The sequence below is a fragment of the Oncorhynchus mykiss genome, chromosome 10 (assembly GCF_057628025.1).
Source record: "Oncorhynchus mykiss isolate SJ-2025 chromosome 10, ASM5762802v1, whole genome shotgun sequence".
Classification (NCBI taxonomy): Eukaryota; Metazoa; Chordata; class Actinopteri; order Salmoniformes; family Salmonidae; genus Oncorhynchus; species Oncorhynchus mykiss.
Genome location: NC_143031.1, coordinates 49147358 through 49167402, shown reverse-complemented (window position 1 = coordinate 49167402; position 20045 = coordinate 49147358). Strand labels below are relative to the sequence as shown.

The 20045-nt window shown below is 46.6% G+C and overlaps 1 protein-coding gene across 2 annotated transcripts in view; it reads right to left on the bottom strand.

Annotated features, from left to right (window-relative positions):
• chm (CHM Rab escort protein) overlaps positions 1 to 20045 on the bottom strand; it is a 35287-nt gene that overhangs the window by 1699 nt on the left and 13543 nt on the right. For both annotated transcript variants that reach the window (XM_036933288.2, XM_036933289.2), the window contains exons 8-13: positions 19357 to 19579; positions 15079 to 15156; positions 9629 to 9733; positions 8335 to 8398; positions 6998 to 7094; positions 4906 to 5019 (exon numbers count right to left, since the gene is read on the bottom strand). In XM_036933288.2, coding sequence (XP_036789183.2) covers positions 4906 to 5019; positions 6998 to 7094; positions 8335 to 8398; positions 9629 to 9733; positions 15079 to 15156; positions 19357 to 19579 — 681 coding nt within the window. The remainder of the gene's footprint in view (positions 1 to 4905; positions 5020 to 6997; positions 7095 to 8334; positions 8399 to 9628; positions 9734 to 15078; positions 15157 to 19356; positions 19580 to 20045) is intronic.

The following is a 20045-nucleotide window of genomic DNA, read 5'->3' as shown; positions in this document are numbered from 1 at the left end:
GAATCATTAACTCAAATTCATATTTTCGGGTAGAAATGCTCAGCCATAATGGTGCCAATTTAGTCGTGGAGGAATATTTCCGTCGGTGTTTGAGAAGAGACGGGAACTTAACAGGCCCCTTTCAACACATCTTATCTGTGGGGAAGCATGATTCCTGTTAATGGGGTGACATTTGGTTTGCCGACAAGGCACATGGGAAAGTGTTTCTTGACACTCTTTGATCGGTCCGTGAGTGAGACTTGAAGCGGTCAAACAAAAACGAGAGAGGATGATTTGGAGCTGCGAGAAGGCTCCTGGTTTTCAAAGCGTAAAAACCGTCATTCTGTATCATTACCCTTTAAAATGTAAGGGACCAAAAAAAAAAAGGTACCCAAAGAAAGAGAGGGAAAAAGGTGTCAGTCTGAAATGTCAGTGTGGTCATTACCAAAATGTCACACAATTATAATATGTGTTACTTTTCCTGCCTTGGGTAGCAGAGTGATTTAGTTAATTTGGTGAGCAGCAGAGGTGTGGCACCATCAACGTGACGACACTTCAAAAGGCCACCCAACCTCAACATACACCCCTGTCCATCCACACATCCTCTCCATACACCTGACCACATACACCCAACCTCAACATACACCCCTGTCCATCCACACATCCTCTCCATACACCTGACCACATACACCCAACCTCAACATACACCCCTGTCCATCCACACATCCTCTCCATACACCTGACCACATACACCCAACCTCAACATTCAAGCCCTGTCCATCCACACATATTCTCCATACACCTGACCACATACACCCAACCTCAACATACACATCTTCTCCATTCACCTGACCACATACACCCAACCTCAACATACACCCCTGTCCATCCACACATCCTCTCCATACACCTGACCACATACACCCCTGTCCATCCACACATCTTCTCCATACACCTGACCACATACACCCAACCTCAACATACACCCCTGTCCATCCACACATCCTCTCCATACACCTGACCACATACACCCAACCTCAACATTCAAGCCCTGTCCATCCACACATATTCTCCATACACCTGACCACATACACCCAACCTCAACGTCCATCCACACATCCTCTCCATACACCTGACCACATACACCCAACCTCAACATACACATCTTCTCCATTCACCTGACCACATACACCCAACCTCAACATACACCCCTGTCCATCCACACATCCTCTCCATACACCTGACCACATACACCCCTGTCCATCCACACATCTTCTCCATACACCTGACCACATACACCCAACCTCAACATACACCCCTGTCCATCCACACATCCTCTCCATACACCTGACCACATACACCCAACCTCAACATTCAAGCCCTGTCCATCCACACATATTCTCCATACACCTGACCACATACACCCAACCTCAACATCCATCCACACATCCTCTCCATACACCTGACCACATACACCCAACCTCAACATACACATCTTCTCCATACACCTGACCACATACACCCAACCTCAACATACACCCCTGTCCATCCACACATCCTCTCCATACACCTGACCACATACACCCCTGTCCATCCACACATCCTCTCCATACACCTGACCACATACACCCCTGTCCATCCACACATCTTCTCCATACACCTGACCACATACACCCAACCTCAACATACACCCCTGTCCATCCACACATCCTCTCCATACACCTGACCACATACACCCCTGTCCATCCACACATCCTCTCCATACACCTGACCACATACACCCCTGTCCATCCACACATCTTCTCCATACACCTGACCACATACACCCAACCTCAACATACACCCCTGTCCATCCACGCATCTTCTCCATACACCTACACCTACCTACACACACACACACACACACACACACACACACACACACACCTGACCACACACACACCTGACCTCATACACACCAACAAACAACGACGACGCCTACACACCTGACCAAATACACACCAACAATAACACCTACACACACCTGACCAAATACACACCAACGACACCTACTCACACACCTGACCAAACACACATCTGACCAAATACACACCAACACAAACAACGACGACACCTACACACCTGACCAAACACACACCTGACCAAATACACACCAACACAACGACACCTACACCCACACCTGACCAAATACACTCTAACACAACGACACCTACACCCATACACCTGACCAAATACACACTAACACAACGACACCTACACCCATACACCTGACCAAATACACAAACAACGACACCTACACACATACACCTGACCAAATACACAAACAACGACACCTACACACAAACAACGACACCTACACACACACACCTGACCAAATACACAAACAACGACACCTACACACACACCTGACCAAATACACAAACAACGACACACACACCTGACCAAATACACAAACAACGACACCTACACACACCTGACCAAATACACAAACAACACCTACACACACACACACCTGACCAAATACACACCAACGACGTCTTAGACATCATTGTTTAGTTTTTCCACACAGCCCTGTCACAGATGTGAGAAATGTCAGATTAGCATAGAGCTGTGCTCCTGACGGGGCCCTGTACACGCCTGGAGCTTAACACCCCCAAATATCAGCCACCTCTAACACCCACTGGCTCTCTGCTTGGCCGGCCTGCCACCACACATCAACACACAGTCTCTTCTGGAATGCATTCGTTCTTTAAAAACACCGGATTTCACAACGCTGCATTGGTTCAAACTCATTTTCCAATGAAGTGGCTAGAGCAGGATCATCTAGACTAGGAGCCAGTGGGATCCTCTAGAGTAGGAGCCAGTGGGATCATCTAGAGTAGGAGCCAGTGGGATCATCTAGAGTAGGAGCCAGTGGGATCATCTAGAGTAGGAGCCAGTGGGATCATCTAGAGTAGGAGCCAGTGGGATCATCTAGAGGAGGAGCCAGTGGGATCATCTAAAGGAGGAGCCAGTGGGACCATCTAGAGGAGGAGCCAGTGGGATCATCTAGAGGAGGAGCCAGTGGGATCATCTAGAGGAGGAGCCAGTGGGATCATCTAGAGGAGGAGCCAGTGGGATCATCTAGAGGAGGAGCCAGTGGGATCATCTAGAGTAGGAGCCAGTGGGATCATCTAGAGTAGGAGATAGCCCAATCCAACCTGTCCTCATCCTGCTCATAGATGTGCACCTGCCAGATGTGCACCTGCCCCCGACTGCTCCAGCCCTACCCCTAACCTTCTGCAACCTCCACCCCCCCAGAGCCTCTGCTGTGCACCCCTCCGCTCCATGTCCCTCTCCAATCCCCCCCCCCCCCCGCAGCACCACACCTCCTACCCAGTGGATGAATGAGGAGCCGCCAGCCAGCCAGGTGACTTTGTCTCTTTGACCTGTTCTGGCCCACTGCTCCCCTTATCTAGTGATTCATCCTCAATAACTCTCACAGTATTTGTTCTGACATTTTAATTAAAATACTACTACCTCATTCCTGTGATAAAAAGGGTGGCGTCACAGAGCACAGCCCCACACTGCACTGCACGGCGCTGGCCTACCACCTGAGAGACTCGTGTGTACACACAGGCAGGGAGAAAGCAAAATGAAGGAACAGAGACGGGGTGAAAGGGAGAGAGATTTTTTTTTAAAAAGGGGGAGCAGAAAAAGAGAGAGATGATGAGTCAGAAAATAGATGTGGTGGTGAAAAGGGAATGAGGATGTCAGAGAAAGAGAGGAGAAAAGGAGAGGGATCTCAATCACGCCTGTCACTTTCGTGATGACCTTGTCTCACAGCCGTAGAGAAACAGCAATAAAACAACAAATGGCTTGTGGATCTCTGTGTTGGTTTCGGACAGAATGGAGCTGCTATTTTAACTGACCTCAACGAGGTTTGAGAAAAGCCATAACCTACCACGGACAAAACCGATCCCCGCCTCGGTAAAAACACAACTGACTACTCCAACATATTAGATTTATCTGCATTAAGTAGCAATAAATGGTTTCAAATCCAAAATGGCAAAAGTTATTGCTTCTCGAGGCAAATTTGTTCCCCATGAGGGAGACAGATTCATAAGTTATGAGTCCAGGCCAAATGGGATGCTGGAGCTAATTAAACATTACATTTCCATTCCTTGCTAAGTAAATACTGTGCCCAATTCTGTTCTGTAGGTAGAAAGCCAGCATGAGGGTTTGCGCTCAGGCTAGAATGAATGGTGGCCGGTGTGTGAGAGGGAAAAAAATGATCTGTCGAGCTTCAAAAGGTCGGCTACTCACAAAAAGGAAGCACCCAAGGAGGCCAAGATGATCAACTGATATACTTCATTTAATCCATGCTCAAAAAGATCCATACTCATGTTCTGTGCGTTAAATGAAAGAAAATGTTGACAAAAAACAACACAGCTCCATGTGAGAACCCTAAAGGACATAAAGTAGGTCCAGGGAAACATCTCTAGAGGAACATGTTGAAGCAGTATATCTATAATTCGGCGTAATAAGAGGAGGTTCCGTCCGAGGTCGTGTGCTAATTCGCCATCAAGGAACCAAGCCGAGCCTGACAGAAGGTAATGGGAATCAATGGGACAACGGCCTAACGCCAGTTTGGCACGCAGCCATCAATATCAATCATCTCTATTACTGATGACGTCTCCAAGCAAACCCCGACAAATGTCAGCGCATTCTCACCCAACTACAAACTAGCCTGATCTTTCTTCTTTAGGAATGAGGTACTTAGAACATCTGAGCACATTATTTTGAATCAAGTAGTGACAGTGATGTGTGAAGGTGGTGGTATGTAAAATCAAGCCAGGAGAGGGGAAGAGAGGTTAGATGGATATTTGAGGGTATAAAAAAAAAGGGGGGGGGGGGGGGGGTCCAGGTGAGCATTTCCTACTGTACCTTCTGCAGGTTCCTCTCCAGGACTAGCTGGTGTGTGGAAGAGCCTGGACACCACAGGAGCTAGGTCTTCTTGGGCGGAGCCAGAGGCAGAGGAACATGTCAGGTGCACCAGATCTGTGTGAGGGAGGTAGACGAAGAACACACACACGGTGTCAATTAGCCAAGCAAAATATCATTGTTGCGTCATTTAGCAGCTGTTGTCCTCCAAGTTCACATCAGCCCGTCTATCCTGTAGCATGTGAGCGGGACCTTCCCTAAAGAGATGGAACATTGTCTAATTACTCTCCACAGTCAGTTCCCGAACAACCTATTCCTTAACACACTGCACAGCAAGGCCATGTCAGTGTCTCCTCCGCAGCATGGCTGGGACTGTTCCATGAAAAGTGCCCAGAGAGGATGGGGTTGGAGGGAGCTGGGCTTTGGATGCATGGAGTTTGGACCTCCGAGGGGGGAAGAGGTGGTTTCATCTTCAAAGCGTTCAGCCCCGCTCCTGCAGGGCGGTATTGTGAACACCATGTTAACGGTGGCAGCGCTGGGATCCAGAGAGTAGGATCCTGGGCAATCCCAAGAGCTCAAGACAACTGTAGGGCTCCATCTCCTCTCCTTTTTGTTCTTTCTCGCAGGTTGACAGGTTTTTTTGGGGGGGGGTTCAAAAGGAGCAACAACAGCAATGGGAACAAGATAGCTCCTGACTGTGCCGTGCTGGCTGGAGGGGGGGGGTATAGAGGGTGAATGGAGGATACAGGCCTCCCCAGTGGGATGAGAGGTGCGTCATTGGCCAGAGGGTCCATGGAGATGCTGCTCAGAGGACGTATGTGACACTCTACTCACACTGGGACTCTGGAGGCCCTCCACTCTGTCAGCTCAGGGCCCAAACAAAAAAGACCAGGAGAGTTGGGAGGATTACACTGTTGTACAGCAGGGCTGTCCACTGAGACACTTGATGCTCGTTCTGTGGGAAACTAAGCTAGCAGATGGAGAATCAGGATGCATATCTGCTGTCTTCAGGCCTTTAAGTTTTAAAGTAGCCAGGGAGAGAAGACTTTACTGTTAAGACAGCTAATTTCATGGCCAAATTTCCATTTGAAAATGGCAAAACACCATTGTTCCCATTGGGTTGCTAGTTCAAATCCCAGGAAGCCAAGCTGCCCTTGAGGAAGACACTCGGATCAGATTGGCCTGGTATATATTCACCAGTATAAATAGATATTCTGTAGACTGTAAACTCTGCAAGTATCATTCAATGCAGATGAATGGTTTACCTTATGTGTGTGTGTGTGTCGCAGGCCTGTCAAGCTCATCATCATCTTATGATTGCAACTGATCCACTCAGGTAGAACTACATTACTTAAGGGATGCTACAGCTATCCATCTCCATCCTCTCTCTCTCTCACACACACACACACACACACACACACACACAAACAGTAGGAGCAATGGCTCCACTTCACAATTCCATCATTCCAGACTCTATTCCTAGAGTGAGGGAGTGGACTTCTGCTGATTACTCCCCTCTCGCCCACCCCAGCTCCCCTATGGAGATGGAGATGGTCACTGGGCAGCTGTCACCATTGCTCATCTATCTAAGTATGATGACTGACTGGGAAATAATACCGGGATTGCTAAAAACAATAACACTCATAAATAACACTACGGTTAACGATGGAATCATCATCATCGTCGTCGTTGATACTGGAGCCACAATTCAAAGGGAAAACCGGGTCATATTTCCAGCTGTCTGAACGACTGATTCAGTGACCCGGTAAAGCAGCAGCAGTTTGACCCAAAGCTCTGTACACACACAGGAGATGGAATGTTCAGAGACGCAATCATTCACTCACCCCACTTCTCTCAATCTTGGTTTTCAGTCTCATTTCCTCTATTAATTCTAGTCTGCCTTACAACCCTGATGTCAGCTAGTCCGCCAGAACTGCCTCCTCTAAGCATCATGGAATTACCTTTCTAAAACAACGGCCCTCTATGTAGATGGCGCTGCCTAATACGACCCCCCCCCCCCCCCCCCCCCCTTATCCCCTGTCCCGGGCAGTGGGTGGGTGAGAGGGGTGAGTGGCCGGGGTGCAGCTGGACTCACAGGTGTCTAGCATGCAGGTCATGGTGGAAGAGCAGAGCTCTATGATACGGACCAGGGGACCACCAGGCTCCACGGGAGGCACAGTGACCAGGGAGATCTACAGTGCATATAGAGACAAGACAGGTACGTTAGACAGACAGGTACGTTAGACAGACCGACAGAGAGTTGAACCACACAAAGTGCAGTGCTTCCGTAAGGCACTCACACACACAGCCCTAATGAAGTGTGCAAGACAATCCTAAAGCCTATTACCAAACTGCAGTTCTAAGTAATGGGATCCCTGTAATCCTTTTATATGAATCCCCTGGATGTTATTATAATGTCCTTTCTGGCTGGAGCAGGAGTGAAATCACTCCTTTTTAATCAAGTGGACAAATTTAAGGAAGGAAAGTCAGTTTCTCCCATGAGGGGAAAAGCAGGGGACAGAGACAGCCAGGGCCAATCTCCCCCTTGTATCTGCCTCGGTCCACACTGTCATTCCACAGGACCATCCAACAGCTAATTACAAAAGAGACCATATTTAATTACGTTTTGTCACACAGTCATGTAATATTCCATTTCCACACTGTGTCAAGACACAGAAATTAATTTCATATTCTCCCCACTACCTAATGAGCAGAAATTACACACGGTTTTCCCTCTGTCCTTTGTGAGTGATATTCAAAGCCGAAATTCAGCCGGGGAGAAAAAAAAGAAAAAAACTTGTGCCATGAAAGAAGGGATGAAAATTCAATGGATATATTCTCTTTATGCAGACACATTAGGGGAATTGGATTGATCAGATTTCATTCAACGTGTTCTATGCCATTATTCCATGTTTTTCATATCCATATCGAAGACTGGCACTCAAATTAGCGTACCTAATGCTAGCATGTCAATTCCCATTCTCCAGCCGGTAGGATTAGTTTATCAAATTCCAAACCAGTCACAACAAACAGCATTAGGGGGGGGCTTTCATTGAACTGGTTACTTTTTCCGCAATTTATTTGGAGATCTTAAAACGGTAGACAGCCGCACGTCAGAACTATTGTAGTGATCTCCCAAATTAGCTTTGATGTTTTGCTGTTTCTGCGCTGAGAACTTGAACGCGGACCAAGAATCTATACAAATGTGATAGAGCATAAAATATAATGTAATGCAAAACAACAGGAGTAGCAAAAAAAGTGCAGGCTCGGCAGGAATACCGCTAAGCCACACTGGATATCTGAATAGCATTTAAATGTATTTTGTGCTTGTAAGGGGGGGGGGGGGGGGGGGGGGGTCCCTTTGAATATGTCAAAACATCTCTTTGTGTGGGACACAGGATAGGGGACGAGCCATATGGAGAACAGAACAACCTGCTGTTCAGAATCGGATGGCAGAATTGACCGGTCTGTGATGAGGACCGCTCTGGATATCTGCCTGTGAAAAGAGAGAGGATGGATGAAAGCGAGGAAGGGGCAGGGGGGGCACAACAGTAAGAGAGAAAAAAAATACAGCAGCACCAATATTATTAGATTATTACAGCACTGTTTTCCTTTCTTGTTTTTTTTTTGGGGGGGGGGGGGGTTTGCGGTAGATTTTGGCTGTGAGACAGTCCAGTCTGGGCCATGCTACAACAGAACAGTGGCCGGGTTGGTTCTGGCCGGGCCCGGCCCAGTCATTCTGCGCTGCTGTCTTTAAGAGCATTAGTCATGCTTTAATTGGGGTCAGTGGTGTAAATGTCAAGGTCTCCATTGACGGAGGCAGGCAGCGGTGTGGCGAGCAGAGCAAAGCAGAACAGAGCAGAGCAAAGCAGAGCAGAGCAGAGCTAAGCAAAGCAAAGCAGAGCAGAGCAAAGCAAAGCAGAGCAGAGCAGAGCAGAGCAGAGCAGAGCAAAGCAAAGCAGAGCAGAGCAGAGCAAAGCAAAGCAAAGCAGAGCAAACCAAAGCAGAGCAGAGCAAAGCAAAGCAGAGCAAAGCAGAGCAAAGCAAAGCAAAGCAAAGCAAAGCAAAGCAGAGCAAAGCAGAGCAGAGCAGAGCAGAGCAGAGCAAAGCAGAGCAAAGCAAAGCAGAGCAGAGCAGAGCAGAGCAGAGCAAAGCAGAGCAGAGCAAAGCAAAGCAAAGCAGAGCAAAGCAGAGCAGAGCAGAGCAAAGCAAAGCAAAGCAGAGCAAAGCAAAGCAGAGCAGAGCAGAGCAGAGCAAAGCAAAGCAGAGCAGAGCAGAGCAGAGCAGAGCAGAGCAAAGCAAAGCAAAGCAGAGCAAAGGAGAGCAGAGCAGAGCAAAGCAAAGCAAAGCAGAGCAAAGCAGAGCAGAGCAGAGCAGAGCAAAGCAGAGCAGAGCAAAGCAAAGCAGAGCAAAGCAGAGCAAAGCAGAGCAAAGCAAAGCAAAGCCCAGTCACCTGCAGCCAGGTCTGTGGAGTGTCTGGGATAATCAGCCCTTTCACCATGACACCACTGAAACTGTCCTACCGCACAAAAGACCTGAGGAAAGATCCCCCCGTTATCGGCACAGAGACCCCTTCTCGCAAGTTGACTTCACGAGAAATGTCACCTCTATGGAGGCTATGCACTGTTCTCACTAAATTAATGTGCTGCCTGAAACTGTAGGTGAGACCAGTATCAATGGCTAGGTAGAGAAGGTGCTGAGGAGGAGTATTGGGAGCCACTCTCACCTGGAATCCGTGTTCTTCCTCTGGTCTGCCCCGATGTAGCCATCCTCCACCACAAAGTGACTGCAGCTAATTCTCTGACCATGAGTGTCAATCACAGCTTTGCACCTTAAACAAGGGGAAGAAAAAAAACATTAAAAAAGTAACTGTCCAGTGTTTCCAGATTTTTATGAAAAATATTAATTACAATATGAGTGAAATAGTTTCTTATAATTATTTAAAATTAATTCATAACTTTTTAAATTATTTCATATTAAGTATGTCACCCGCACCTGCTAATAACCCATCTGCAACTGCCCGACTAAACACGGAGTGTACAAACTCTTTCCATCACATGGAGTGACAAGGTGAATCTAGTTGAAAGCTGTGATCCCTTATTGATGTCACTTGTTAAATCCATTTCAATCAGTGCAGATGAAGGGGAGGAGACAAGTTAAAGAAGGATTTTTAAGTCTTGAGACAATTGAGACATGGATTGTGTATGTGTGCCATTCAGCGGGTGAATGGGCAAGACAAAAGATTGAAGTGCCTTTGAACGGGGTAACAAGTGCCAGGCACACCGGTTTGAGTGTGTCAAGAACTGCAACGATGCTGGGTTTTTCATGCTCAACAGTTTCCCGTGTGTATCAAGAGTGGTCCACCACCCAAAGGACATCCAGCCATCGAGACAACTGCGGGAAGCATTGGAGTCAACATGGTTCCCAGTGGAACGCTTTCGACACCTTGTAGAGTCCATGCCCCGACAAATTGAGGCTGTTCTGAGGGCCCAACTCAATATTAGGAAGGCGTTCCTAATGTTTTGTACACTCAGTTGTATGCCAGTGAAAATCGGAGGCCTGCACCCGATTCTAACCCGCAAATAGAGAAAATGTACAGTTCCCAATTTGTCTTATTTGCCTCAGTGGGACGACTAACTTTTTCTGCCCAAAAGACCCAAAAGCATTTGGTGATTGGCGTGTATTTGGCACTCATACAGTTAGGCCCTAAAGCTTAGGCTTACACACGAATGCCAGATAAAAAAATAATGAAAGAAAAAACTCCAAATGTAGCCTACAGATATGAATTGCACTAAAACTATACATTTCTGGATTTTTTTTTAATGCATCGTTTTCTCTTTATTCAACCCGCCCACCACCTACCAGCCGCCCTTCATCCACACAATATTTCATGACCCTAAACCCGCCCCACGGATTTAACAGCAGGGACTTATGAGTCCACCCGTGAACAGAATGGCGTGGACGTATTACAGGTCCTCAGGAGTATGCCATAAATTTGTTGCCTAAGTCTGCAGATGCGGTTTTGATTTGCATTTATTGAGTGGTGTCGGATACGACTTGTCCCTGACCCCCCGGATTAGAAAGGTCCCAAAGCTTCTGCGCATGTTCGGATCAAGTTCTGTGCATGCGTTTCTTTACCTATACATTACGGACACATTTCTTTGGTCTCCTTCCCTTCACATTTCCCACAGTCAATCATGAATGATAATTCTTCTAAGTTTTACCAGTGAAACGGCCATGCAGCATCTACATACCATCCATTTGATCTCAAATCGGTTTCATGGGGATATGCATTTAGAGTTATACAGTGAAGTAGCGTAGAGTGTTGTTTTGAATGATGTACAGTGAGCACGTTTTAGCATATTGTGTTAAAGGGACATTTCTCTAAATGTCTACTTCATATTCATCACCTCCAGCATCAACAAATGTGAAAATGACACATTTCTATGTTTTGTGGGGGGGAGATACACTAATGATGTCATCAATGTGCGTCACGATTTTAACTAATTACGAGTAGAAATTGCCCGCTAATTGGTTGATGTCATTGGAAACACTTGTTTTCCTCTATATATTTTTTTTTACTACAAAACATAGAAAAGCCATTTTCACATATGTTGATGTTGGGGTGGTGCTGTTTGAAAAATGGTGAAATTTCACCTTGAACAAACTAACATAGCCTCCCTGTGTATTTTGCCTAGTGGTGCGCGCCGTTTTGGCCACATGAAAGGAAAAAATGTAGTGGTGTTTTTTTATTACAGTAACGTTATATTCTGTCATTGTGTGATCTTGTAGACATTGATTCAGCTTTGATCGAACTTCATTATTTATTATTAATTGAGAACCATTCCCCAGAGTAGCCTGTTCTCTACGAGTATTTTTTATTTCAATTTAAATTGAACCTTTATTTAACTACCCAAGTCAGTTAAAAACAGATTCTTATTTACAGGGAACAGTGCTGCCTTGTTCAGGGGCAAAACGACAGATTTTGTTAACCTTGTCAGCTCGGGGATTTGATCCAGCAACCTTTCGTTTACTGGCCCAGCGCTAGGCTACCTGCTGCCCCAGTAGAGCAGAGACGTGTGCGTAAAGTAGAGAATAAACAAATAAACATGCGCAGAACATGATCAGAAGCGTCGGGACCTTTAGTCCGGGGAGAAAAAAAAAATGGCCAACACAAAAATAAACACTCCATTGTTATACCAAACACCTTTACCGACCTGAGCTGTATGCTTCATGAGATGGTATTAATTAATGACCTTTGTCAAGAAAGGGAAAACAGTTGGCATCTGTGCCTCAGAACATTACAGCCTATAGTCCAGCACAAAAGAGAAGGATTGTTTTGGCAGCTTCTCAATGCACCACCGTCGAAACAAATACAAATGGCCTGGGCTGATTCATTAATCTTTGTAAGAAAAGCCAGAGTTGAATACTCTTTTTTTTTTTGTCCAAACAATGCAAGCACAAAACAGAACCCAAAACATTGGCCAGATTGGTGCAATCTGTGAGTTAGCCAGTGCGAGCGAGGTGAGGCTAGGAGAGGCAGGATGAGGGGAGGCGAGCCTCTGAGCCCCCAGTCCTGGGCAGCAGCAGTGTGACCTTCCTGCGTTGCTCCTCTCCGACAGAGGGGGAACGGTGGGGAATCTGTCTGCTTGTTATGTCAAGAGTTATAAATGTGCTTTATAGGGCTCATTATCCAAACTAATGGGCTTGGGGTGACATCCTTGAAATGGACTTTCACAACACAATAAAGGAGAAGGCAAGCGGCACTCCAAAACGCTCGCTCCCACCCCCCTCCAAACCGCACCCCTCCGAATAATCCTCACCTAGGAGAGATTGACTGCAGGATGGACTGTTTATGTAAATGAAGATTTATTTACTAGGAGGGGGCTTGGCAGTGGGAGCTGGCAGTTCAAATCAATCCTAAACCAATGGAGTGGGATATAGGATATAGGAGACGGGATACAGGCCACAACCTTCACATCCCTGAGAGAACACCCACGGTTTTTTGAAGCAAAAAAAAAAACGCATCCAGGAAAGTACCTTCACGAGTGCAATATATCTAAATAAACATAACTAATATTTTCGATCTTAAATAGGATGATCAAGTAAATGTGCTTCAACACTAAATGTATATCCCCTGTTATCCGCACACCTGGAGGCATAACCTGAGCCGAGACATAAAAAAAGGTCCAGCTTGGAACTAACATCTAATAGTATGATTACCGTCCCTCTACCCACAAGGCCACGGCAGGCTTTATTGATCAGAACTGTAGTTCATAAACAGTGTTCATAAAGCACGCAAGTCACACACATAGCAGTCACGGTCACAGCCTTATACACAGCCATGAACAGTTACGACTTTGATAAACATCTCAACTGGAAGGAACTCTTTACTTCGGCCAAGTGAAACAAACTAACCCCCCCCCCGCATGACTTACCGGACATGACTGTCACAGGCAAGTTCTCCTCTGTTGGAAGTGACTAGGATCAAAGCGCATTAAGACTAAGGGATGGATAGTGACAGGAGTGAAGCGGCTGGTCAGTGGAGTCAGGAGATACAGGCAGACAGGCAGGACAGACAGGACAGACAGGACAGACAGGACAGACAGGACAGACGGTGCAGGTGTCTGCTGTAGTAGTGTGGAGGAGCAGGTCCAGGACAGGACAGACGAGTGGCAGCTGGGATGTTAGGTCACATCATCCACTGCTGGTGCTGCATTATTAATCTCCCTCTACCCTTTTCAGCTTTATGTATGTAATAAGAGGAGACATAAGGAGGTAATTTATGACGCCGGGGAAATTAAAATCATTGTTCAGCCTGGCAGACACCTTGCCAGTTTTTTCCACCTTCGCAAAACTTTTTCCCCCACTGATGATGTATTAGGCTTGCCTTGGAACAAGGAGCAGAGTAGACACCTGTGCGGCGCACGTGGAGAACGGCGCGGGCCCTCTCGGCCACGCCTCACCGCTCGTTTATGGACTTCTCTCTAGCGCTAACTTACATGGCATTGGATCAGCTCCAACCTGAAACGCCGTTCACACAGAAAACTAGGAGAGACTGGGGCTGGTTCTGACTCGGGTCTGTGCCTTAGCGCTTGCCATTGACTTTGCACATTTCAATGTGTTAAAAATTGCGCTTTGACTAGAGGGGACCAGTCAGTGTGTGGCGTGTGCATTAGGCGTCGCAGAGCGCTGGGTAGTAAGTAGATAAAAACCATGAACCACGAGCACTCTAGGAAATCCCAACCGGCTGCACGTGGATACGTCAAATGAAAAAGAAAGCCGGAACCAAAGACTTGAGTACCATTAGCATTTTTCACAAAGAGGAACACATTATCAAAGGAACTGCACTTTCCAGTCTGAGGTCCCAGAAGGCAGTATTTCCCCAATGGCCAACATCAGAGACCGGCTGTAGAGATAGGGGCTGGGAGTTTCAGTCTTTGGGCCGAGTATTAGAGCGAGAGAGAGAGAGCATATACAGTATTACTCCTCACGACACTGCTCCACCACAAGATTCCTGGCCCCCAGGGTCACCCACCACCAAGATGAAAGAATCTCAATATCGAGCCTTCCAAAAAAAAAAACTAATCTAACCTAGTTTATGACAACAATCTACCTTTGAAACTCATTAAAAGGGCTTTCTAGTAGGGCCTGACGCACATTATCAGCGCAGATTAATCAAGGGAGACTGGAGATGAACTCTCATTTTTTAAGAGGCAGTAACAGAGGGCTTTTTTGTCTTCAGATGAAAATCAATTAGTGGAGGTAAGGCCACGAGGAAAAACCAGCATCACTCATCGCCAGCCCAAGTGGCAGGGCCTGTGATTTGTCTTCCGAGCTTGGCTGCTTCAGGTGGGGGGTGAGGGGGTTTGGTTCTCCCGTCTCCCAGAGAATTAATTTCGTATCTATATTCCGGACCCCGTCTTCTTTCCTTGTTTTGGAGGACCACATACACAAATTACTTCTAATCGAGGTTGCTCCCTGATTGGAGGGCTGGAACAAAGGGGCTTGACAAGAACAGGGCAGCTTTTTTGTTATCTCAGCCCTGAACACAAATCCATCTCTCTTTTACTGCTTTGTTCTCACTTTTTTTTTGTTCTCACACTTCTTTATTGTGGAGGGGGAGGGGAGAGGACTGGTGTGTGTGTTGTGGTGAATTGCCGATGGAATACTCACTTGCCGGACTCCTTGTCCAGAACCAGACACTGAACTGAGTGGCGAAGACAATAGATCCCTCCAAAGACAGCACACATCCTGAGAAGAATACACAAAAGAGACAAGTCCTTTAAGACAGTGGCCAGTCAGTGAATAAACATATAGGATATTCACTGCAATGCATTATAAAAATACTCTAAAATGTGTATTTGACAAATAAATGTAACTTTTTTCAAATCACCTCAAACAACTTAATGATGGTGACAATTACATATAAAAACTGTGGATGATCCTTGCTTTGGCAAAACTTTGCAAAAATCAAGTGTACTTGGGTTGAATTACTTTGAAGTAAAACAGTACAGTGGCGAACACAGTGCAGACTGTGCGCTTTGGCCAGGTTAATGTGCGCTCCCACCCACAGAGACGCAGCTGCATACAGGTCAGCACAGCACAGGTCTATGAGCCTGGCACGGGCTCTTTCAACACAGTGGGAATAACGGAGAGAGATGGCTGGGGTTTAAGGGAGCTCTGCCAGCTGTGACGGACCGGGGAGAGCAGGTCGAGAGAAAACAGAGGGAGGAATGGAGAGGAGGGACCAAGACACGCCTACCTCACAGACAACCACCACCGTTGCTCCTAAAAAAAGGTTTGTACCTGCCCCATAGATGAATTACCAGACATGGCATCTTAATAAAACATCAAGAGAATAAAACTCACAGGCAATCATCCAGGCCCATCGCATGGCCTCTACAGAACCCCATTCAGACGCCAGGGAACCCCTTTTGATGTCATTAACCCTAACTGACAGACGTTTAAGCTGATATTACTCTAATTAACTGGCCGCTGTCTGTCCCAATGATGCCATCCCCCGGCTGAAAAGGCGCCGTTGAAGCGCGGCCGGCCCTGACTCGCCTGCCCCCCCCCCCTTTGGCATCTGCGACATCACTCTGCATCGCTGCTAAATTAACAGTTGTGAAAATCTGGGACCCCTCTGAGCCCCCGGTCTTTATAGCCTCTAAATGGCATTTCAGTTCCTATCAAGGCGGGAATCAGGGGACGTGATTTTTTAATACGGTGGCAAAACAATAGGGGCCATTAATAGCCGAACTCCGTGACAGTGCGCTCGGCGATGATTTATGAGTTTGTGTATAATTTGATTACGCTATTAATTCCACTGATTACAGCTGTAGCTAGTGTGGAGAAGGTCACATCCAAAATAAATCTTCGACAACCCTCCTCTCCCCTCTCATACAAAACAACTGCCTCCAACTAGTTATTTCTGTAATTAAAAGGTAATGTAACAAGAGCAGAAATAAGCTCGAGGCTCTAGCTGCAGTATCTCAAGCAAGGCAGAAATAAATAGAACAGCCTAAGAAAAAGGGCTGGCAGTTCTCATTTTCTTGACAACTCAATCCCATACCTTAGACGATGGCAGAGAACGCATTTACAAGTTTACACTGGACGTGTCCACCTCTAGGTCTTGAATCGCTGCAGTGTTCGCTAGACTTCTCATCTCATAGTCATGACATTGACGTCCGGGGGTGTTTCTCTCAACCTTTGACAAACCTGTAGGGCCAGCAAGTGCTGTGCATACCTCCTCCTCCGATGGAGAAATGCTTGAAAAATGATACATTCGGGTTCCTTTACAGTTCAGAGATAAATCTGTAAAGTGGACGAGAGAGTGGGTGTATTGAGGAGCACTGCTTAGCAATACCGTGTGCTTCAAGCTCACTTTGGGTCTCCTGAAACTCCCTATGGGTCTCCTGTAGATGTTCCAGTGCTGAACTAAGCCCGGACTCAACCCTTAGAAGACCCGGTGGAAGAGAGGGTTCTGTAGATGCATACATTCTTCCACCACGGCCAAGCAGGAGAAAAAGGGTGGGAGGTTTTAAAAGGGTCCTGGGAGGATTTCAGATGCTTTTCAGAGGGTTTTACCGGCAGTCACGGACGTGGACAATAAATCCTCACCATGTCCAGGACACGCTAAACAAACAAAATTACAGTGCGTACACAGAGCACTTACCTGTCAAAATCATTGCTGGAAGATTGTGCTGTAATCTGGGGAGCTGGGAGGCAGAGTGGGGGGCTAATGGTTGGCCAATAATTAAAAGAAAACAAAGCACCATGCCGCCTGGCGAGGCCTTCTGCACAAAATTAAATCCTGTTGGATCCGAATAAATTAGATGTTTATTGCTCCATGAGTGGGGGAAAAAAAAGATGAGGAAATATGATCTGTGACTGAATGCTCAACAGACAATCATCTGCACTAATTAATGCATTTCCCCATCCTCTCAATCTGTTTCATTCGGACTCTGCTGTCTGATTGGAGCGTGGCAACACGGCATGCAAATCAAAGGGTGTCACGGCCAAATTCTTTTTCAGGGTAAATGAATGGAGGTCTAACTCCCCCCACCCCCCGCGGTCACACGCCATAGAACGGTGCGAGGGACAGAGGCAGAAGACGGACTACTGCAGTCAAAGCGCCAAAGGTTATTTAGAAATTAAAAAGAGTCTTCCCTGTCAAAACTTGAGGAATAATCCAGGCAAGGACACAAAAGCATTTCATCACTTTATTAGCAGTGCTGCTCGCTGATCTGTGAATAACCTGAGAGAGTGAGCATTATTGAGTTTGCACGGCCATCTATCCATCCATCACCTGCAAGGCAGGTATCACATTGATGGATGATCCCGCCTCCCTTCCACCCCTCACTCACACCGCTCTCAAATACTTTTTCTACCTCGGACTCCCTACCCCGCTTCTTTTGTTCATCACTTTCAGACATTTTCTACTGCTTCTTCTTCTTGTTCTCTCCATCCACCTCTTCACCGTTCTAACGTTCCAAAAACACAAACGTTGGAACCTTCGCTACCTACACTGTTTGGGAGGAGACACTGAGAACAAAAATGACCTCGACTACAGACCAACAGAGTCAGGGTTTGAGCTCAAGGTGAGGCGTTACGTTTTTATTCCCAAAAATATTTTAAAAACTAGGGAGTTTAAAGTAACAGCTCAATTCCAACTGTTACCACCTGTAGAACAAAAATAAAGACATGGCAATCCAGTATGCATGAACAACAGATTCACTGCCACTAAGAGGGAGAGAGACAGAGATTTGTGCGGCGACAGACAGGTGTGATCATGTGTCGGCTCTTTACCTTGCTTATCTGAACGTCGGAGGAGTAGATTAGGGGGAAGGAGTGGGAAAATCAAATATGCAAATGACTGAGCCTCGAGCAGAGGAACCTTTATTAAAATTCTAAAAGTCAGGTAGAAGATGAATCCAACCTCCATCTCTTACATGTTGGAGTTATGTCTCTACATGTACTCTGACAGGTAAAAGCAGACGAGCAAGACATGGCTCCATTCTGTTGCTCCAACTATGTATTCATAATTGTCTATGAATAACTAGAACAAAAAAAGTTTATTATAATAAAGCAACAATTCTGCAATAATTGCTTCAACCAAAACCAGTTTCTCAGGGAATAAATGCATTTCACAGCTCAAGCACATATTGCCCTCATTTCCAACATGACTAATTTAAGGTTAAAACCCGGTCTGTGTTATAACGCCTCTGTACCGCGAGGTGTGCAGCCAATCTCCATGGTGGATTTAGTCGGATGCAAATGGACTGCATCGCAGATGCATGGCACTGACTATGACAGCACTGCAGCTGCAAAAGAACATTACCTTCCATCTCCAGGGTCAAGGCTGCTCTGTCGTATGTGCAGCTCCGCTCGGGATGTTGGCACCCATGCATTCAGCTCAACACACCTCCATGGTGTGGATATCTCCCATTCAGAGGATGGAAATGCAGGCAGGCAGGCAGGCCGTCATATGCATAACCCCGAGACAAGTGTTCAAGGCTAGGCTATATCCAGCTGCATCCATGGCCATTGGGGAGCTGTTCTCCCATTGCCTGGCTGTGAGCCGCCATGGCCCAGTATGAGCAGCAGCCGTGGGGGACACATCCTGAAGCTCACTCGGCTCTAAGTGCTACAGTTTCACAGGAGAGCTCCCTGAAGACCTGCAGTGCTAAAAGCTGCCATCCAGAGAGCCCAGCGGAGCAGAGAGCCTCGAAGTCAGAGCACAAACCCAGGTCTCATCGCCATCCCCCTAATCACAAAGATCACCTCCCATCTCTAGTACCCTGTCAAAATAGGTCTGGCCCCCAATCCAAACACATAGTTGGAATTCAGTGACTTTATAGTCGTGTGGACATTTTGTTATGCACAGTAGGATAGACTCATCATCAACGAACCAGTGGTGTGAGGTAAACCCAGACATGAGGAACCACTGACCTGCAGAAGCACTGAGGGATCTCCCCCAGGCCGTAGAGGGGGAACAGGAAAGGTGTGTTGCCGTAGCGCCCCAGACAACGCAGGAAGTGCTGCGTGGCTCTCAGGCCTTCCACCGTGCCCACCTCCGGGATCACCATGGCAATGGAGTGAAGGATGAAATGCTGCAGGTTCTCCGTCAGCTTCTTGGTCTGCAGGAAGTCCCAGAAGGAATGCTCCGAGAAGTCTGGAGAGGAGAGAAGGTAGGAGTGAGGGAGAGGCCTAAGATGGAGAGAGATAAATTCATCAAACCAAATGTTATTTGTCACATGCTTCATAAACGACAGGTTTAGAGTTACGTAAGTGAAATGCTTACTTACAGGCCCTTAACAATGCAGAGAGAAAGAAAATAAAAAGGTTCTACACTGAACAAAAATATAAACGCAACATGTAACATCTTAGTCCCATGTTTCATGAGCTGAAATAAAAGATCCCAGAGGTTGTCCATACACAAAAAAAGCTTATTTCTCTCATATGTTGGGCAAAAATGAGATTATGTCGCTGTTCGTGAGCACTTCTCCTTCGCCAAGATAATACATGCACCTGAAGTGTGGCATATCAAGAAGCTGATTAAAACGGCATGATCATCACATTGTGCTGCGGACAATAAAAGGCTATTCTAAAATGTGCAGTTTTGTTACACAACACAATGC